Here is a 22,281-nt window from a genome sequence, read left to right on the forward strand (position 1 = left end):
CAGAAATATATAAATGTAGCTTTGTTGTAATTTTGTACGAAAATCAAATCCAGTTTTCTGAAATATTTTATAACTAAAAGTGTCTTACTTCTTTTGTTGAAACAAGACTCAGTTAGGTACTCGATTATACAAGATGCAATTATTAACATTTTCCTGCTCTAATTATTTCCGAAAATCAATTTGACTTCCAAGTTTGAATAAAAACGTGGCAAAACATTAGTTTACAATTGTGAACATGACAATCGTATTAATCACAATTTATAATAATCAGAGAAGTTTAATTATGGAATTACATCACTCGCCAATTAATTGCAGATATAAGGAATAATTATTAAAAATTCGATTACTATCAACCGACTGACATGCGTTCCAGTTTGTTTTTATCTTTCGTATCGTTAATTATCTGCGAATCTGTTCGTTGAAAATGTGTCATTCGCGTGTTGTTTTACGTAATCGATGTGCACTGAAAACGCAATGTTTCGTTTCTTCGAGATGAATCGTGTTTCTGTTATCGGTCGTTGATTCATAGCGTTGTCAAGCCACTAATCGTGTTCCATTAACGTTCAGATAACAATCGGATAGGATCTAAGGTTCGTTCAAAGTGGATTTTATTAACTATTTAACCGTGGAAAACTGCATATGGTATCGTTAAGCAGCAAACCAAACTTAATATTCGTGTCTTTTGCTAGATAAGAACACTTTAAAAGGAAAAACAAGTTACTATTATACAAGTTGTTACAAACATTTACTACAAAATAATTCAGTAGAAATCTATAAAGTGAGAATAGTAAAAATTAATTAATTCCTACAATATCATTAATATTTTTTAAAATTGTAATTGCAGTAATTCGTCATAAATCTAAAAATAATTATGTACAAATTGTTTGGTTCGATTTTGTTAAAAAAAACTGTCTTGCTGCAATAAAGTTTTTTAAATCCACCGTAGATCGGTGAAGTATTCAACTACGAGAATGATCCAGTCTACGAAACGGTATTAAGCGTACGTCGAACGTGCACGGAATCAATAATGTTGCAAAATTTGATATTTTCTGCGACAGACGTGTTGCAATAAATCTCAGATCCGTGATCGAAATGGAGAACCGCCAAGGTTTTGAAAACTGTTTAAACGTGGCGATGGACGCTCTCGATTAATATTTCCCGTTCGACAGAGGCGACGCGATTATTCGTTTCGTGTCGAAGCCAGCCGACTTTGAAATTAAACAACGACCGTGCTCGCGAATAGAAATGGCCTGATATTTGCTTTGATTGAAGCGCGTGACGTATCTCGGTGCGACGTGACACATAGAAAATTGAGTTTGAAACTGGTTTTCGCGATTACAACGCGGAACATGGAGCTACCTGCCTCATGGGGATTGAAATTATCATGTACGCACACGACAGCGAAGAAACTATAATATTTCATGGAGCTAGTTCCAGCAGGTTTCCCCTAATCTTTGCCTTCTTACACACGAAACCCAGCGATAAGCTTATCGTTGAACCTGCGCTTTACGTTTCTATAGGCCGTCGATCAGCCGAAAACGACGATAGAAAAGATAAAACACGAACATCGTTAATGAAAATCTTCGTTTATCTATCGTTTTATCGAGCTACGTCCCATTTTTTGTGCCGGATACTGCTTCGTCCATGCTGATCGCGAGAAGTTGAATAAAAGGTTACTGTAGAAAAGAGTGATACGTTGGAAATCACAAGTATATTTAAACATGAGGTACATTTAATAAATAAAGACACAAATTGTGGTTTAAAAAATAGCTAAATATAGGATACGAACTTGGAAATCACAAATATTTAAACACGAGGTTCATTTAAAAAATAAAGAAACAATCTGTAGTTTAAAAAATACCTAAATACAAGATACGAACTTGGAAATCATAAGTATTTAAACATGAGGTCTATTTAATAAATAAAGACACAAATTATAGTTTAAAAATTAGCTAAATTATACGATACGAACTTGGAAATCACAAGTATTTAAACACGAGGTTCATTTAATAAATAAAGACACAAATTATAGTTTAAAAAATAGCTAAATATAAGATACGAACTTGGAAATCACAAGTATTTAAACACGAGGTCCATTTAATAAATAAAGACACAAATTGTAGTTTAAACAATACCTAAATATAAGATACGAATTTCAAGAATCGTAATATGCAAAGATTATTATCATTCTAGTTATATATTTATCAACCTGAAACGTTGAATAAAAGATTATTGTAGAAAAGAGTGATACATTGGAAATCACAAGTATTTTAACACTAGACCCATTTAACCCCGTTAACGTTCATGCCCGAGTTTGACTTCTTTAAAAAACGATATTTGTTTAATCTAATGGTTTAAGGGATGATAATATTTGTTTTCTGTCAAATTATACGTTGGATACAACATTGTAAGTAACAAAAACTGCATTTTTAGAAACAAATCCAATAAAGAAAACTGATCATTCTTGGTTAACCCGAAAAATATAAGCGTTAAGGTGTTAATAAATAAAGAGACAATCTGTAGTTTAAAAAATGCTTAAAATAAAAGATACGGACTTTCAATCGAATTTTATTCAAAAATTACTCTTTTACAACGCCATTACAAATCAAGTATTGACGAATCCCAACAGAATTTAATCCAACATACAAGAAAGACGATTACTATTTTATAATCGAATTAAACGCGAAACAGTGGTCAACCCTAATACAATTCAGTCCAATTTGCACACTATTACTATCGATTTAGACCGATGTCCGTAGTTTTAAGTATTCCTATTCACATTCTGTGTACGATTCACGAATTGCCATTGGATTGCCAAATTAAACATTTAGTTTTCACGAAAAACACACACATTGTTTAAGTAAGTTGCTTCACTACAGTAAGGCTTTTTTTTAAAATTGTGGTCCGAGATTTCCCCGCAATCGCGTGGCGAGCTTCACTTAGGGGGGGGTTCCCCTACGGTTGACCAGTACTCCAAAGTAAAGTGCCATCGTGCCACAAGAATCATTTTTTAAAGTTTTTTTAGAGAAAGTATCAGTTGAAACTTTCACATATTAAACACATAGTTTTGACACAACTTTTACCTAGATAAAGATTTCGAATAAGGAATAATAGATAAACTAATTTTTATAGAATACAAATTAGAGTTTGAATTTTAAAATGAAATTTTATGATACCGAACCCATTTCCATAAAAATTGACAAACTACAAAATTTTTAATATTTTAATTTTCTTTATTATCTTAAAAAATGAAAAAGTAAATATACGAGGAAAAAAAGGGCCATGAACATACACTTTACTAAATCGATAATAAAAGGCAGAAATAAATAATTCCAAATATGTGTTTTTTAAATAGCATATATATAATTATTTAATTATTGGATATAGTTAAGACATAATATTGAAGAATGCATCAATGTGATTACAGGAAACAAATTTTTGTTTAAACATAAATCCCGCAATGTAATGTTGTTGACCAGTATCAAATTAAAGAATATTATTTCGTGTATCTCGTCATAAGCTCGTTCACTATGTTGCGTGCGAGCATTAGCATCAGAAAATCCACGAAATTGCATTTGTGGATTACAGTTTCATGTAAATATTTATCACAGCTTAACCAATTGTTCGATTTCGAGCGGCCAAGTATTATTTTCATGCCTGGCATAATACACTTTCCGATAACAAACAACGTTATTCCAGTAGAACGATCACAAACAGATTTAATTAATATATTTCATTACTGCCACGTTTATAACCACCGAATATCCATTATCAAGTAACCAGACGACCTTTGTTATATATTCCCTTATCAATTCTTGATTCGCAAAAATTGAACAATTGTGAATATCTTTTTTAATGAACAATGAACTGTAGCAACTGAAACCTTTTTTAAATTATTCATACATGTATGAAGTATAATTATAATACGTTAACTATAGAGTTTTTGATGAATCTTTGCCATATTTGGTGTGACTTTTGAAGTTAAGGGTGAAATCACCCCTTTTAATGCAATTATAAGTATTAAATTTTATTATTTTAAAAATATTTAAAAATTAATTTTATTTCGAAAATAAAACCTCCCTCTCTCTTTTTCAGATAAATAGAAATGTTTTTTATTCTAAATTCATTAATATATAACAATCTATAATTACTGTAAATTACCGTGTGCAAAATTGTCCCTCTAATTTTGTGTACTTTGGTATTATTTATTATCGTCTTCGATGGTTCCAAATAGGTAAATAAATAAAAGGGTAGAATATTACATACATCATTCTTAATTCTACACTCAATTTTGTATATCCATTTTGAAAACACTGTCTATTCATTTTTAAATACTAAAAATGACTTTTGTATATCTTTTATCAATAGCAGTGCATATAAAACAAAACTGCCGTTTATGTAATTGTGTAATACGTTTATTTTCTGTTGTTTCCAGTAATCCGGTAGTCTCCGTAAAATCCCACAGTACTTCGTTTCCATATGCATCGGATTACAGAGATTACACTCTATATGGAGTGAAACTACACTCTATAGTGAAACTTCACTATTTTCTCATTTCGACCATTTTAATTCTGTTATTCGTAAACGACAAGGAAAAGTCATTCTTAATTATTTTACATTTCTATCTCAATTCATTTCGATATCATAAACTTGATTGTCTCGTATTTGCATACCCACAACAAACGCGAACTTTTTGCCCATTCGTCTCCTCTACATCAACTTTTTATCAAACCCTCAATGTTTTACGTCTCCGATCCGGTGAAAACACTCGAGCATTAAAAAGAATGGTACGTTTCATTTGAAATCGTACAATAACCGGGGTATTGGATCCCGAAAAAGAGGCGCGTTTACCAATCCTGGTCGACGCGTTGACAGAAGCCAAGTTCGGGCAGAACGGGACCGTTCCGCGAGCGAAACTCGAAACAAAAAGCGTCGACGTCGTTTTCCACACTTTTGTTCGAAAAACGAGGCCGGTCGAATCGCGAGCTGCGCCCAGAAAAAGAGAAATTGCCGCTTCTTTCGCGGCACAATGCCGCCACGCCGCGTCGTCCCGCGACTCGTCGCTCCGGTACCGAACGAGCGAAAGGGGCAGAGGGTGGGAGAAGTGGTAGTGGGTGGGGATGAGAGGGGACCAGAAGAAAAAACGGTGTCGTTAATCCCCCCGGATTACCTCGATGACAACGTTCGAAGGGTGCAGCGAGGTCAAGATGCGTACGCGAATCGCGTGCCCGGACGAGTTTGGCGGACGAGGGGTGGGGGGCTGGGGTCAAGGAGCGGGAGAGGAGGCCTCAGCAGGGTACTTGACGCGGAGCTCATTCATCAGTCGACGGCGTTCGGTGATTCATGCGACATACGGTTCGTGTGTACGCTCGTGTCGCGCCGGTCGACGCCGCGAACCGCGTTTTACGGCTGATTTCTTCGCGATGATGCACGCCACTCTGCGCTTGAAATCGATCCTCCACGATCGATTCCCACCGCGGAAGCGTTTCAGTCGCAGGATGCGGGAAAATCAACCCCTTCGTGCAGTCTCACCCATACAGTTAATCCCATGAGTACAGGTAACCCTCCTGTAACACGGTAGATAGGTTCCTAGAAAATGCTGTGTTATATGAGACCCAGAGCCAGTATAAAAATGGGAGTTATGTTCCGAAAACTTATTAAAAACAAATATTTTTTGTTAATTTTACATAAGCGACTTAATTTTTATGAAAAATATAAATGTATGTGTAACGCAAAACAAAATATTTTAATTTGACGCAGCCTTAATTTGGTAAATTATAATTTATTTATATTTTTTCATGTAAAGCCGCTATAGTTCATTATTTTATGGTAATTTAGTTTTTAAATATGTTAAGCAAAAATCGTGTTATCCAGTGTTGTAGGAGGGCTACCTGTATTCGTACCCTCATGAGAGAAATTTGTTGAAATCGAACGATGCATGTAAGATTTTGCAATAACCTTTTTTCTGTAAATGAACACATGTATAAAGTTTATTTATACCAAATTATAACAAAATTGATTAACTAATAACAAAAATATATTGATTTCCACAAATATCACTTTAAAACTGATAGAAAGTATGCCAAATCGATTAATCGATGTAACAAGGCATAAAATCTTAGCACAAATGCTAGAATTTTAACTTTTAAAAACAGCAGATGTCTCTTAGATTTATCTTTCAAAATTTAACAGTACATTCTTAAATATACTTTCAAAAAATGAAATAAAAAAAAAATGATTTCTTTTGAGGTCTCACATGAGGCTGCCCCGTTAATTCTGTAAATTGGATAATTATTTGCAGCATAACGACCTCGTCAATTTGAATTGTGTAAAACTTTATCGAATGGATGGTGCATCGAGAAATGTTAGACACGTACTTTTTTGGGGTGCTAAAAAAAGATAATGGAGATAGAAAAAAATTATTATTATATATCCACGATTTTCGTATATTCGTTTTGAAAATTAGAAAGATTCTTGGATACGTATATGCAACCGATCGTAGGGTTGCAATTTCTATTCGAATTCGCGACGAAACACGAGGATCGATTCAGACTAATAACACAAAATTACTAGCGACGGTAGGAACAAGGAACTATTATTGCATAATGGATGATAGTCTGCGACAAGAGAGGGTGAATTCAGTGAGTTCGTGCTGATACGTAATGATTCGTAGAAATACTATAACCCCTAGACAAAAAGGAAACACGCAATGCAACTGAATGTCTGAGCACCAATTTCCCCTGCAATTGCAAATATACGCGCGTCTTGTATTGTTGAGAAATATATTTGTCAACGATAAAAATTCCTTTGTTTTATGTTTTCTCTTTTAAATTGAGTTTAATGACGGTGCATTTCATTTTCTGTTTTCTCAAAATTGCGTTAAATATTAATTCGAAACCAACGATTACTTTCTTCTTTTATTGCAATAGTTTTATCTTAAGGGGGAGATTCAAGTAAACTGGTAAAATGATATTTGGCAATTTTTTTATAGCATTAAGGTTTGATGAAACTTTTCGCCACTTTCCACATATATTCTTTAACATTTCAAGTTTCAATATTTTTTTTTTCGTTACGTTTTGTCGACTTTGGATGAAATAATAAATGTTTAAATTAAACAAGATAACTCTTTCAAATATCGTTCATTTACAAAAAAATCGAAGCAACAATCTAATTTTAAAACACAATAATAAATGGATATAAAATGACAAAAATGGTCATAAATGTACAATTAGTTCCCAAAGCATAGTTTGAATATAAATTATAATACTATAAATTATAAAAAAAACACTTTCAAATATCGTTCATTTCTAAAAAGATCGAAGCAACAATCTAGTTTTGAAACACAATAAAAAATGGATATTGAATGACAAAAATAGTCATAAATGTACAATAGGGTCCCAAAGCACAGTTTGGATATCACTATACAAAACATTCCGTATTGTCGTGGCTTGAATAGTCACACGAATCGTATTCAATAGCATTGTACTATGGCGACCTTTCTACCGCGTATTGCACCTTTTTTCACATTTTCTTATCAGTCTAGTGCTGAGCTTATCAATAAATCAGTTGCTCTTTTCCCTCGGTTTCTATTCTCTCTTCCACGATCCGACCCTCTTATTTTCTCTTCTACCCTTACGTTCCATTATTTTCTTCCGAGTTTCCAAGATGTCTTTTACAAACAAAATCCTCCAAATATTTAATTGCAATTACCTGTGTCTGCTTACAGAATCAATAAACAATAATATTCAAGTGTCAATTCGGATTTATCAATTTAATTATATATAAGTACATTCCTGTTTCATATAAATTCAGAAACATTTTAATTTCATAAAAATTTACGACACACACGATCAACTAAACAAACCTTTAAAAAATTGAATAAATAGTATTCAATAAGTATCTCAACATTCGACTGTAATTCGTTAATACGCGATAGATTCATCTTCCTATTATTTAATAATTTGTTTACAAATATTATTTAATAATAATACAACTATATACATGGTTGAAATGAAGGACAAGATAAATTAGATGGAAGAACATTTCTATAATTTATGACTACCTTTTACAATATTCTAAATGTGGTTGCAACCCCGCGGAATTATATTTAGTATTCACCCTAGAATCGAGAAATCTACAGGGAAAATATTTTTTAATAGGGGGTAGGTTGCACGCTCAGCGCTTGAACTCTTCAAAATGTTTTCCAAACTCTTTCACGAGCAATTTTGCTTCAGAGATTTCCTGCTTCTCGACAACAACAAAATTCGGGGATTTTCTCGCGCTCTATTCAATTTCAACAGGAATTATAAATTATTTATAAATTTTACGAATGGTTTTCTCGTTAACGATCGAACGAGTGAAAATCGTTGTTTTTACCATATGTGTTCTGGGATAAAAGAAAAGTTACGATTTCTTTGCTAAATTATCGTTTTTTAGTGGCTGCTGTATCTGACGTCAAAAGCAGCGAGGATATAAACGCGAATAAATATTTAAGGAAGAAAACTGTCTTTTTTCAGACAAGTCGAATGGTAACGATCTGACGTGCTTCGATGACGGAGATAAAACAAGGATGTGTTATATACCCATCACACGTAGAGTGAATATATATTTCATACGGCACGGCATCATAGTGACGTCTTTAAACGGACACGATTGTTATCGTTGTCTACGTACTGCCTGATCGATACCATTGTGCCAGGCGTTTTTGCTTTGAGCTTCAATTTGGCCTCGTTTCAGGAACGAGCGTCCTCGATTCCCTCGAAAAAGTAAGCAGCCTTTGCAGTTTCGATTAACTCTTCGTATTTGTTTTCGCTACCAAGCGTACGCGTTTAATATCCTTCAATTTTTAATTAACGATCCGAAATGAGGAACGCATCTTCATCTTGATGAAAATACTGTAACATCTCTTATAAAAAAAATTTCATGCGTTTGAAAAAATGAGATTTACGATCACGAAGAGACCATCTTTGTAAGCGAAATATCAAGTTCCTGATATTTTTGGCATCCGTGTAAGAGTGTTTATCATTTTTCATATTTGGTGAGAGTTACATAATGCATAATACACAGCACGAGCTGAATCACCATTTATTTATGTTAATTTTAAGTTGACTGAGTCATGGCTAATAATGCAATCGTTGCTTTAGTTTCGAATGCTACGACTTTGTTCATTTTTAACCCCCGGAAGACGAACGCTAAAACAAATTTCTACGTGAGAATATTATTTATTTTTTTTCTATGGTATGATATTCCTTATTAACTATGATAAAACACGAAATCATTTACGGGGGGACGAAAATATATTCGTGAATTGTAAATGAAAAATATTTATTCTTGCAAATTTGTTCAATTATTAAAATGGAGAATATTATACAGGGTGTTCGGCCACCCCTGGGAAAAATTTTAATAGGGGATTCCAGAGGCCAAAATAAGACGAAAATCAAGAATACCAATTTCTTGATAGAAGCTTCGTTAAATAGTTATTAACAATTCAATTAAAAAATTTCAAACCGTTTTGGAAAAATTATTTTCGGTTGTGGGGGTTAATTACAATCATTTTTAGTCGTTACACATACCTCCGAAATCCTATCCACTTTCGAGAAAAAAATTCGAGTGGTACTGTCATTTTTCAACGAAATTAAAAAATTTCAAATCATACTGAAAGAATTATGTTAAGTTACAGGGGTCAATTACAATAAAATGCCGTGTAAAAAAGAGCAAAGCAAATTAACAGAAATATATGAAACTCGTTTTGAGGGGCACAAACTGTACAGAAAGTAATTGAAACCATAGAAATACATTCGCTTAGCATTTTATTTAATCATTGCACTACATAATGGTATGTACCATAATAGACGTAATCTATGGAATAAATATAATAAGACGTTGGAAAAAATTAATGAACCAGTACATAATGAGAAGAAGAGAGTAATATCTCGTTAACAATCGATGTTACAAGGGTGTTAAGTCGTAGGTCTGCGTGTGTTTCAGGCTGTGCTCGTTGACCCTGAGCCGATTGGTAATTCTACGTCCGTTAGGCTCCGATCTAACCTCCATCAGCATCGCCGTGAAGATGCAGAGCTCGAAACGGACGCTGCGCTCGAACGAGATGGCCATTCCGGCGAATGGTATGCTGGAGACCGACTTGGAGTTGCAGTTCGCCCTCCAGTATCCCCATTACCTCAAGAGGGACGGCAACAAGCTTCTGATACTGCTGCAGAGAAGGAAACGCTATAAAAATCGCACGATGCTCGGATACAAGACCCTAGCCGAGGGAATCATCAACATGGCTCAAGTAAGTCGATCGAACGAGCCAACGTGGCTCCTCTGTCGATGGGGAAAAAGCTTCGCCCTTTGACAAACGGCCGTTAAAGGCATCGAAAGCCGCACCGTTGTAGCAGGGACTCTGCACCAGAGTTAACGTTAACCCTTCGAGATACGTGTATTGGATTCCGGTTTTCTAGATCGTACCGGAGGCGATAATGGAAAAAGAAAACGTCCCGCAGCGCTCTGTGGTTTGGTCGAATTTCCGGCCTGGCTGGTTGCTTCTGCCTCCGACGTTGAAAAATCAATGTTTTGCAAACGTTTGAAATTGTTTGGGTATCTTTCCTCACTGACAAGAAACGAAAATACATTTTGAATACGTTACATTAACGGTGGTGATGAAAGTAACGTTTCTGTTACGAGTACAAAAGAGAATACAGGAAAGTTTTCGCGAGGGAGAGAAATTTTTTATTAGTTAAATCTACTTTACATATAATATATTAAACCACAAATCCAATTTTTTCTTTTTTACTTGCAATTTTAATACTGTTCTTCATGTTTTTGTTGCAGTTAATAAAATTTATTTTTGTTAAGTTATTACAGGTTCGTCGACATTGTTTGGTAGTAAAATTTTAATTAAGAACCAAATAGTAGTTTTCAGTACGGTTGAATGCTAGAAATGAAAGGATTTAATTGATTATTATACAGAGTGTTCGGCTACCCCTGGGAAAAATTTTAATGGGAGATTCTAGAGGCCAAAATAAGGCGAAAATCAAGAATATCAATTTCTTGACTGAGGTTTTGTTAAAAAGTTATTACCAAATTAAATTAAAAAATTTCAAATAGTTCTGGAAAAATTATTTTTGGTTGCAGCGGTCAATTATAAGCATTTTTGGTGAATAGACATATCCCTGAAATCCTACCCACTTTCGAGAAAAAAATTCGGGTAGATGCTAAAATATTTTAGCAAAAAAAAATTTTTCAAATCGTTCTAAAAAAATTATCTTCGGTTGCAAGAGTCGATTACAATCATTTTTGGTCATTACATATACCCCCGAAATCCTACTCAGTTTCGAGAAAAAAATTCCTTACTGAAAATATAATTTCTGACCAGAAATGTCTGACCGAATTTTCTTGCGAATCTTTAAAACGTCATAACTCCTGAACGGATTGGACGATTTTAATGTTTAAAAAAGCAAACTACGCGTATTTGGATGGAGAATATGTACAAATCGCAAAAATATTCGAAAAGTTGGTCCTTGACCCCGCAAAATGAGAAAAACCCCATAAAAATGGTCCAATTTTCAAACAGTTATAACTCCTACAATTGTGAATATATTTCAATGAAACTTTTTTCTGAAGTAGAGCTCGTGGGTACCTACAAAAAAGTATTAAACAACTTTTCTGTAGGACGTCAAGCGAAATTATTAAAAATGAAAAACGAATTTTGAAGAAAAATCGACAGGGGGTAGGTGCCTAAATTTTTCGACGAAAAAAAAAAATTTCAAATCGTTCTGAAAAAATTATTTTCGGTTGCAGGGGTCAATTATAATCATTTTTGGTGAATAGACATACCTCTGAAATATTATCCACTTCCTAGAAAAAAATTCGTGAATGTGTGAAATTTTTCGACAAAATTAAAAAATTTCAAATCGTTCTGGAAAAATTATTTTTGGTTAAGGGGGTCAATTATAATCATTTTTGATGAATAGACCTACCCCCGAAATCCTACCCACTTTCTAGGAAAAAATTCAGTACAGGTGGATCTTTAAACGTTAATAACTTTTTAAGGAAATCTCCGTCAACAAATTAGTATTCTTGTTCTTCGTCTTATTTTAGCCTCTAGAGTACACCCTGTATAGTATTAAATTAATCTCAATAATTTTCATAATTATTTTTGTGCATTCCTTTAGCGAGGAAACTGTACAAAGTTCAAATTCAAATATGTAATATTTCTAATATAATAAATATAAGATATAAACTTGTCTGAATAAAATAGAAATCCTTAAACTATAAATATATTTTTGGAAGATAGTGAAATTTTAGATGCTGATAATGGGAGAGGAATATAGCAACGTAGTTGTGCTAAATTAGTTCATCGAGTATTTTTGCAAGAAACCTACCCCTTTCTATCCATTACCGCGAACGTATTAATTATAGGGGATCAGTGAAACGCAACGATGAAACAAACGAAGCCTCGCGAGAATTATAGATTACATTATAGATAACACAGCAATATCATTTATTTGATTTGACGTTCGACTATGCCCAGGGACGTCATATTAGCACATCCAGAGTATTTTAGACCGTAATCCTTTGGAAAAGCATTTCAATGTTTCGCCAGTATTGCAGCTACAATCAGGTCAGAATACTCTGATTAGTCGATGTTGATTTAACTTTAGCTTCATTGGGCATTTAAGGATTTGTTGATTGAATCTCGATAAACGCTCCGTTTATTTTGAAAGCGTTGTAAGTCCATTTTCGTTTGTTTTAAGATAATGAATTGTTCGCGTTCTCATCGATTTGAATCATCCAGATAAACTCTGCTTGATTTGTAGAAATCTCTATCAGCTCGAGTAGATGTAAATTCACTAAAGAAATATTGTTTTCGAGGATTGACTAGACCACGAACGTATTTGCGCCAATTTTAATGAATTGTTATTTTTTGTGAGGTCTTTAAAATTATTCACAACAAATTTGAATCGTATTTTTACCTGTTCACCGATGAAAGTTTTCTCGTTTGCTCGAAACGCAGTTCGTTAATTTATTTGCATCGGACTCTCTTCTGCGGAATTAAAATTCCGTTCGATACTTGAGAACTAAATTCCATCGAAGTTAAAGAACCGTAAATATTCGAAGCTGCTTCGCATAAAAATAGCTGACTGTTAATGGTTCCAGTTAATATTCTTTTTTTTTTTTTTTTAAAAAGTGGGTGGGTTGTTATTCCACCGTCTACCTCGTATCTTTCTCTTGGAATTTCAAATTTTCTGCATTCGAACGTGGTTGGTCGATATAATTTGGTTGCAGATGTTGCAAAAAGGTAGTTTTGTTTCTTTTAGTCAGATATTCGTGTGTGGGCAGACTTCTGTGTTTTCGTTATTTATCGCTACTAATTTGAATTTCGATGTTAGCCGTTTCTTTCTAAGTGCATACATGCAAATTCTTCCGTTTTAAATTCTCGAAATTAATTTTATAGCTGTAAGTCCTGTGAAACTTTTGAATCAATTTTTCTTCGATGAATAATTTAGTTTATTTTCATTTGGGAAGGATTTCTGCGTTCAGAAGTCTGATTACTGTACTGTTTCAGTGTTTGTTGTGTGGCCTGGTGATAGGATTGAAGCCATTAACACAACACTCGATATCGTCACTTCTTAAGGGAGTATTGCTGTCTTTTTTTGTGATTTTTTTTTTAACGACAGATAGGTTGTTTTGCAGTGACATTTTGCAGATATATTTATTCGTCTTATAGTTATGTACAGTATTTTTTTCATCAAAAAATATTAAAAATTGTGAGAATTATAGCTTCTTGTTTAAAAAAACGCATTTAAACTGACTTACATGATATTTCAAGATCTAGCAGACCGATTGACTTCAAATTTGGAGAGAATATTCAGCGGACACGCCTTTATAGCTGGAGCTAGAGATTTAAACAAATATTGAGTTTTACTATTTTTTTTTGATACGCTAAAGACAAAAGAACGATTAACAAATAGAAATTCGAAACTTGAAGCGTCGCCATTTCTTTATTTATCAGGATTTTGACTTCTCCCTAGTTCCTGCTATAGCTACAACCTTCCTTATGAAGATACTTTAACCCCCTCTGTTTCAAATTATCTAGAATCCTGGAAGCCATTGGAGCACCTTTGCCAAAAGAGCCATTAAATAAGAAGTTGTAATTCCCACGATTTTTAATATTTTTCCATGAAAAAAATATTATACATGCTTATAAGATGAATAAATATATCTACAAAGTCTCAGTATAAAACAGCCTACCTATCATTAGAAAAAAAATCATAAAAAGGGCCGTGAAATTGACAGTCTAGACAGCAACACGCAGACGGTACGCAGTATTATTAAACACAGCCTATCTCGTCGATAACCAGGACGGTACTGTTAATATTCTATGATTTATTCTATACACAGTTTGTATATACACGAACTTTAATTAGATTTGCAATTTATGAATGAACATTGAAACGTAACATCTTAACCTTTAACAGAGCCTTGTTAAACGGTCTCGAATACGGTTTTTTCTATAATGTACAGGATACAAACGTGCAAAAGTAAGTTGAAAATGTAAAATAAAATTATTCCATATTATCCTTTGCTTTCGAGATAGTTGAATTATTATCAAACAATAAGAAAAAACACGAGTAACACAGAGAATAGATCGATAAGTATGGGATTTCGAATCGCTCCAATATGGTTTTTTCTATAATATACAGGGTACAAACGTGCAAAAGTAAGTCGAAAATGTAAAATAAAATTATTCCTTATTATCCTTTGCTTTCGAGATAATTGAATTATTATCAGACAATAAGAAAAAAGACGAGTAAAACAGAGAATAGATCGATAAGTATGGGATTTCGAATCGCTCCAAATGTGTAAAATGGCTGTCTCGATGGTTTTGGAAGTTTTGAAAGTCTTGATCGCCTTTGAATTTTGATATTTTGTAAACGTGAAAAAGAAAATATGGTATAGACTAGGATTATTAGTGATTTAAACCAAATTTATAAAAAAATAAATTTATAGCTTACGAGTATTATTTAATCGACTGTCCATAGTTTTAGACTTCGAATTTTCCGCCATTTTACAGATTCGAGATCTCATCATTATCGATAAGAATCGTTAACTTTTTAGCACTGTGCTTGACAAATTAGAATCTTATAATTAGAATCGTATTAAATCTAAAATGAATTTAATCATGAAAATTTTTAAATTACACTCGTATAGAAAAAGTCCATGCATCATATATTTTCCCATCACGAAGGCACTATATCTTCCAATGTTTTAACGCTTATCTTTCGTTTATACTCATACGCTTCACGCCAGGATGGTTGTTTCAACAATCTCTTGGCAACAATAGCGTGCAAAGTTAACGAAACAGATTCCATATGTCTTACATAAAGAATTATGTTTATCCCAAAATCAACACGTTGCGTAGACAGGCAATTTACAGGTTGTATATCAAGTTCAGTATCAAACATTGTTACTCGAAAGTCCAAACTATGTTGAAAGGTAGAGATTTACGAGGAATAGAAATGTTGATGATTTATCTGTTGGCACTATATTGATAGTTCGTTGAAGTTCAAACAAATTAACTAGAAACTTAAATTCCCATAAATTAAAAATGTAATGAAAGTTTCTGTGGGTGAAGAAATACATGAAAATACCTTTGATATTTACAACGATATCAAGGAGCTGTGTGATTTAAGATAATTAATGTTTGTATGTTTGCTTAATAATGAAACTATACAGAGTGTTTATAAAATATTCAAATTTTAAGTTTAAAAATATTGAGTCGAAAAACAGTTAGGGACCTTTCATCAGATTGGAACTGTCGCAAAAATCACCAGACCAAATCTCTTAAATTATTCGTGAAAATGAAACTTTATTTTTAGACAATTGTGTTATAGTTTGGGAAAAGCCACCATTAATTACTTAAATAATGCTTTAATGTCACATAGTGTAACTTTTACGGAAATAAAAAAAGGGGCATGATGTTTCACCATCGAATTAAGTATGATTAATAAAAATTCAATACGGAGTGCAAATAAACTTCTAATAATTAGAATATAAGGAGGTATTTAGGTGGCCTCAGCTTGGTCACTGTGTCAAAGTCGGGCAAATTTTATTTTCGAATAACGAATAAAAAAACTAGTTTTTGTCCTTTGCTCGTCCAGTGGTTTAAAAAATTGACTAATAGATTCCAATTTATAAATGTATTTATGAATGAAACGTATACAGAAGTTAATTTACGAATCGATCTGATAAAATGCATCCTTTGTTCTACATAAAGGCACAGAGAAAATAAAAATAATTGTTAGACTCAGAGCACTCGTCGAAGGGTTAACAGCAGAATATGCGAAAAGATCGCGAGCTCGTTGTCTCTGCTATGCATAAAATGATCCTAATGCAACGGTGTCATCAGAAATCTCAGTCTACTAATCATTGTCATTCGCGTTTCTCGGTTTGCAGGTACTACAGAAGCAAATGGACTTGGAACTCGAGCTGGTGTCGGACAAGGCCGAGAAATATGGCGGCCATTCTGTCGCGTTGGCCCGCGTGAGCGTTGTAGCGTTGAGCTCGCAACCGGTAGACCAGGACAAAAGACTGATGAACGATCCAAACGAGAGGCTCTGCCCTGAATACAGCGACGAAGAGGAGGAATTCAGTTCAGAGGGCGAGGCGGAGGGCAGCGACAGCGAGCCAACGCTCGAGATGCACAGGCGGAAGAATCGGGGAAAGATTCCGGCCAACGCCAGGGTGCGTGAAACGAATCAGTTCTGCTTTGTTAAACTACCCCATCGTATCGAATGGCTCGATTCGATCGTGGAAGACATTTCAGACATTTCTTTTACTCATAGAATTAGACGTATGTATCGAACCCTGTGGACCAGCGCGTTTCTCTGCTTTGCTTGATGGTGCTTTTCTTTGTGTAATGGCGGCGCACAGTCGTATTTGGCTGATCAGTCCCATAATCTGCTATTAGATCGTCCCATATGTTCGTTTTATACTAGAATTTAAAGCAATATTTTAAACGTATAATGGGATTTTCTGAAAAACGTTTTCGACGACTCTCCCCCCTTCCTTTGACAAATTGTATAGTCAATTTTTGTTTGATTTTTTATTAAAATGCAGTTCAACGCTTTTCGTTAAAACGTCGAGATTTTCAAATTGTTTACCCACTAATAAGCCTAGAGATTGTAATTTTATTTCTTGTAAGGTTCGGTTTTATTATGTGTTAAGTCAGTGTGGATTCCAAACTTCGAGCTTTGACATTTATTTTTTCAAATTTTTATAAATATTCTGACCTAATATTTTTACCAAAAGGTGTCTTTCGATACCTTTGTATTTAGTTGCAAATAACGTGTGTAATTATGTGTGTAATTATGACAGTCTTTAAATAAACCCGTTTATAATGGAACCAACTACACGGGAGCTCATTTATGATCATTTACAACGCGATCATCTGAAACAAGTGACTGCTAGAAGCGATTATACTTCGTCTACGACAGTTTACGACCGTGGATATTAACACTTTAGCAACTGTACGTGCTATGTTAGCACCTTATTAGAAGCTGTACGCGTAATAACATGCCATTTTTGAATAAGGTCCTTTGAAAACGCAACGCATCATGTCGGCTTAAAACCCTTAACCAAATTTATTAAAATATTATACCATACTTTATGCTTGATAAAATGACTAATTAAAGTATTCGAACGCTTAGATTTACAACCTTTAGCACATTAAACATGTATATTAAACTAAGGTGTTTAACACAATATAGTATCTGTAGCAAAGGGAAAGTCTCAGGATTGTGTTACCAAAATTAGAAAATAATTTAACGATGGGTACAATATTTACAACGTGACATTTCTGGCCTCACATTAGATTTTCGGTAACGAATTTTTTTCTTGAAAGTGTGTAGGAATTCGGGGGTATGTATATTCACTAAAAATAATTGTAATTGATCCAAAAAGCTAAAAATAATTTTTTCAGAACGATTTAAAATATTTTTTTTTCACCGAAAAATGTAGACACCTACTCGAATTTTTTTCTCGAAAGTGCGTAAGATTTCGAGGGTATGTCTAATGACCAAAAATGATTGTAATTGACCCTCGCAACCAAAAATAATTTTTCAAGAACGATTTGAGATTTTTTTTTCGTCGAAAAATTTCACACCTCGAATTTTTTTCCAGAAAATGGGTAGGATGTTGGGGGTATGTCTATTGACCAGAAACGTTTTGGATGTTACAGCAAAGAAACTTAAAGCAAAAGTTCATAGCCCTCCTGAAGCGGCGATTTAGGGTCTCCGAGGATCTGGATCAGGATCAAGAGGAGATCGGGCAGAAGCTTTCAGGTAATTGACCGTCGCTTCTCGAACAGGCGACAGTCGATTTCATTAAATCGTTAACGGTACACGTTGGGGTTTGTTGAAGGCGGAGACATGGAGATCGAGGAGTTGTTCGACGAACTGGAGGACTTGTCGGACAGCGGTCCTGAATTGGACACTATGTCCATCAGCAGCACACCGAAACCGTCTCTGCGACCTTTTTTCAGCTCTAGTCGATCCCTTCTCGCGCCACCTCATTCCGGTAAGTCGATGCCAGCGTCAACGTGTTTTAGGTATCCGTAGAACTTTGTAACACGTGGTCCTCGGTTGGCGATACACAACAGTATCCGCAACGCTTCGTGCAACAAGTTACGCGCGTGAACGGTGTAACGTCGAGTGATAAAAGTGTAACGATGCACGACCCTAAAATCAGTTTAATTATCGCTTCTGTTATATAGTTACACGGTAAGGAACACCAGGTATATTAAGTATTCAAAGAGTATTGGTATCGTGACTCGCTTCTGCTAGAGAGTAAAGAGTACATTTGCAGTTTAAATCACATTTTCTACAAATTCACACGCGTTTTTAGTTACCTGTGATTTTACATTGCAAAAATGCTACGTATCTGCTTTAGTTATTAATTAGTGGCCACGTTTTGGGTCACAAGAATGGACGATATGGATCACGAGAAGAAATTTTTCTACTCTATAAGGAGTTAGTAGACTAGAGTGAGGAGGCAAACACTTGTGACGCTACTTTGCGGCGGGTAGGAAGTCGAGAGAATCGTAGAACAGAAAAGGAAAGGAGGGGGGCTTGCTAGTGGACTCATCAGTAAGGTTTTCTAGCAGACCTTATCTTACACGACTGGGATATTCAGAAGTCGATCGAGAAATGTACCATTCTTCCACGAGAAGAAGGCACAGCGTGTTTACATCCTCACTCCTGTTGCAGTCCGCTGACTCACAGGTATTGATCGAAAACGGTGACGAAGATCGGTGATAACCAATCAGTAGGCTGCAGCAAGAGTAGGGATGTAAACACGCTGTGCCTTCTTCTTGTGGAAAGACGATATACATATAGCAACCGAGGGGTCGGTCGAGCGCTTGTGAGAACGCGAATCCCTCTGGTGGTGAGCATGGGAAGCAACGCCACACACTCGATAGCAATCTGCTAGCAGAGGGACAGCACTTGGTCCTCCTTATATCGCTTTACATTTACATTTCTACTGCCTACTTGTTATCCTAGCAAACCTACAATCGTATTTGATTTGCTTAATTTACAAGATTTATAGATTTCCTGGTATTTTGAGTTTGCCTCGGTAAGATATTCGAACAAAATGTGTTTAACCATGACGAAATTTACAGAGTGGGTACACGTCTTAGGTTTTTTGTATTGAATATTCATGAGTCAACTAACGGTTCTTAAACGACTGAGAACTTTTTGAGATATAGCTGTTGATTATCTTTATTTGTTACGAGAAACTTGGGATTTAGATAAACGCTTTTTGCCGTATTTGTTTTGCAGTACGGGACACCGAAGGTCCTTCGTTCTCTTCAGCGAGGACACTCGTAATAGTTCTAGTTCCGTACACTCCTAATGCAACTGTTAATCCTGTTGAGCGAACAGAACTTAAGCTGCTCGCTATATGGGCTTTCGTAGTCTGATTTGGAGCGGATTAAATTTTCGTAAATGGCTAATATTATCTGCAATCCGATTGTCCGATGAAATCGATTTAATTATGTTCGATGGGATTTTCAAATATTTGATTGTCTTCCATAGACAATGCCACAGAGAGTCCTTGGAGATAAAGTAATCAGTATTGTTTATGTAGGAATCGAGAAAAAGGGAGACAGGAGGTTACGATCCTCAGATTATTGACCAACCACCCTACTATTGACGCCATCGCTGTATCTCTGCTATTCCGTTCTTGAAGTTTCCTTCTTTACGAGTATGGGGATTTTCGATTCCACTTTTATGTCCTAAAGGAGATCGTTCTATTCTATAATTTGAAATTTTTATGCTTTACGAGATCTCCAACATTTAATTTAGGCATAAAGAGGTTAATACCACACAGTAATTGATTGCAATTTTTACAAAGAGTCGAAAGATATTATTTAATGAATGGATAGTTCTCCAAACGATGCGATTCTTAGTAGATTACCGGAGAACTCGGTAAGGTTAGTCGAATAACCTTTGTGCTTGTCGCAATTGTCTTCTGTACGGAGTCGATTGCTTAATAAAATTTACGAGAAACGAGTTAAGCACTCAAGCCATCCAATGGTATTGTGTAGAGTAGTATTTCACAGAGGGACAATTAGAAAATTCTATTGCATTCGTCTTCTACTTAGAAAGTATTTCTTTCCACTGGATAACATATTTTAAATCTTTTTAAAAAATAATATTCTATGGTACATGTTTCGTATTTAAATCAGTATTAACGAATATTAACTAAAATCGTACTTATTAACAAGTGTGTTAACTAGTTTGTGGCAGAAGCAAAACACAATATGGCGATTGTGGGTGAGTCACAACAAATTTTTAAGAGCTAATTCACATCTGAAAGAACTTTTTTTCTCATTATTGTATCTAATCGAGTTTTGCTCTGGATAACGACTGTTTTATAAAGCAGATACGTAACATTAGAGACTAGAGGGTTCATCGACGTTTGTAGAAAGTGTACTCATCGTTTTTCGTTCACGATTCGGCCATACTGTTGACGTCTTGGCGATGCAGCATGATATGGCTGTTGCAATTTTCGATACCTTCCAGCAGGTCAAGTAATAAGTTCGTTTGAATGTTTAAACATTATTTATTAATATTTCTCGTGTAGTTTTACTTTTGTAATTTTGGAAATTCATTTCCTCTTTTTTATCTAATCTTGATGCAAAGATGTATTATTAATATTACAAGATCTTTTCATCCAGAGTCCATACATGTTTGGCTAGGTACAATAAGATTGTACTTATAAGATTCAAATAATATTCTACTCGTGTTTTGAGTAGTTTTGCTATTACACGTACTAAAATGAATGTTTCTGTATTAGTTAAGTATATAAATATAAATCTGCACACAAGGTGTGTGTAAGAAGAGTATAAACGAGCTTGTTACTTGGCCTGATATCTACACATATTTGATTTGAATTTATTTCATTTGATGAAAGTCTCGCAACCGGACGCTGTACGTTAAGGATAACTATTGAAACTATAAATGAGTTCTTGGTTGTTTGCACTGCACAAGTAAATGTAATCGAACGATTCTAGGATTAATTGAAACAATTTAATTACAGTTTCCTTAACGAATGTCCCTACCATATCGCGTTTGTTTGTTACGAGTAATGTTTGTTCTCATGTACCCTGGCTTATGCTATGTTTTACCCATATTTCGCACTCTTGTCCGCCGTTTCGTTGACGAAATAATTCTGTCGACAACGTATTGGGAATCTACATCCTTAGGCAATTATTTATTAAAACGTAATATTACATATTGTTTCCCCCTCACGCCGCCTCTCCTTCAAACTGATGATTGTCACGAGGATCGGTCTGAAACTTTGGAATATAATTTTCTTGCAATTTTCTGGATGTTACCAATCGCACACATTTCGAAGAAATATTTTCGTAATTAAAATTAGAAATGTTAGATTTCATTTTTATACAATTCTGTGGTCGCGAAGATAAATCTGCAGTTTTTTAGTAATTTAAAAGAATAAAATATTAGTTTCGAACACGATCGGTAAAACAGTCACCGCGATCGAAACTTTCAGAATGATCTTCGTGCGTTGAAGCGTAATCCCAAAAGTAGCGATTGCATTTTAATTTGAATATTCGTGTAATAAACCGAATCACCCGTTGTTCCGTTTCGATTATTGTAATTCTCACCGTACGAGTAACGTCCATTAGAGCCCACGTTGTATCGTATCAAATGGAAACGAAGTTAGTCGCCTAAGTAAAATAGGAACATAAAACAA

General features: G+C 34.6%; 1 protein-coding gene across 6 annotated transcripts in view; it reads left to right on the forward strand.

Moving 5' to 3' along the window:
• The window catches only part of Krt95d (phosphofurin acidic cluster sorting protein KrT95D), a 110,049-nt gene that overhangs the window by 52,862 nt on the left and 34,906 nt on the right, over window positions 1-22,281 (forward strand). For all 6 annotated transcript variants that reach the window (XR_013081061.1, XM_076781988.1, XM_076781990.1 and 3 more), the window contains exons 2-5: window positions 9,988-10,291; window positions 16,459-16,746; window positions 18,242-18,344; window positions 18,424-18,579. Coding sequence is in view for 5 of the 6 variants with exons in the window: in XM_076781988.1 (XP_076638103.1) it covers window positions 9,988-10,291; window positions 16,459-16,746; window positions 18,242-18,344; window positions 18,424-18,579 (851 nt within the window). In the remaining variant the exon portion in view is untranslated. The remainder of the gene's footprint in view (window positions 1-9,987; window positions 10,292-16,458; window positions 16,747-18,241; window positions 18,345-18,423; window positions 18,580-22,281) is intronic.

Source organism: Colletes latitarsis, chromosome 14 (genome assembly GCF_051014445.1).
Source record: "Colletes latitarsis isolate SP2378_abdomen chromosome 14, iyColLati1, whole genome shotgun sequence".
In the NCBI taxonomy this organism is placed as follows: Eukaryota; Metazoa; Arthropoda; class Insecta; order Hymenoptera; family Colletidae; genus Colletes; species Colletes latitarsis.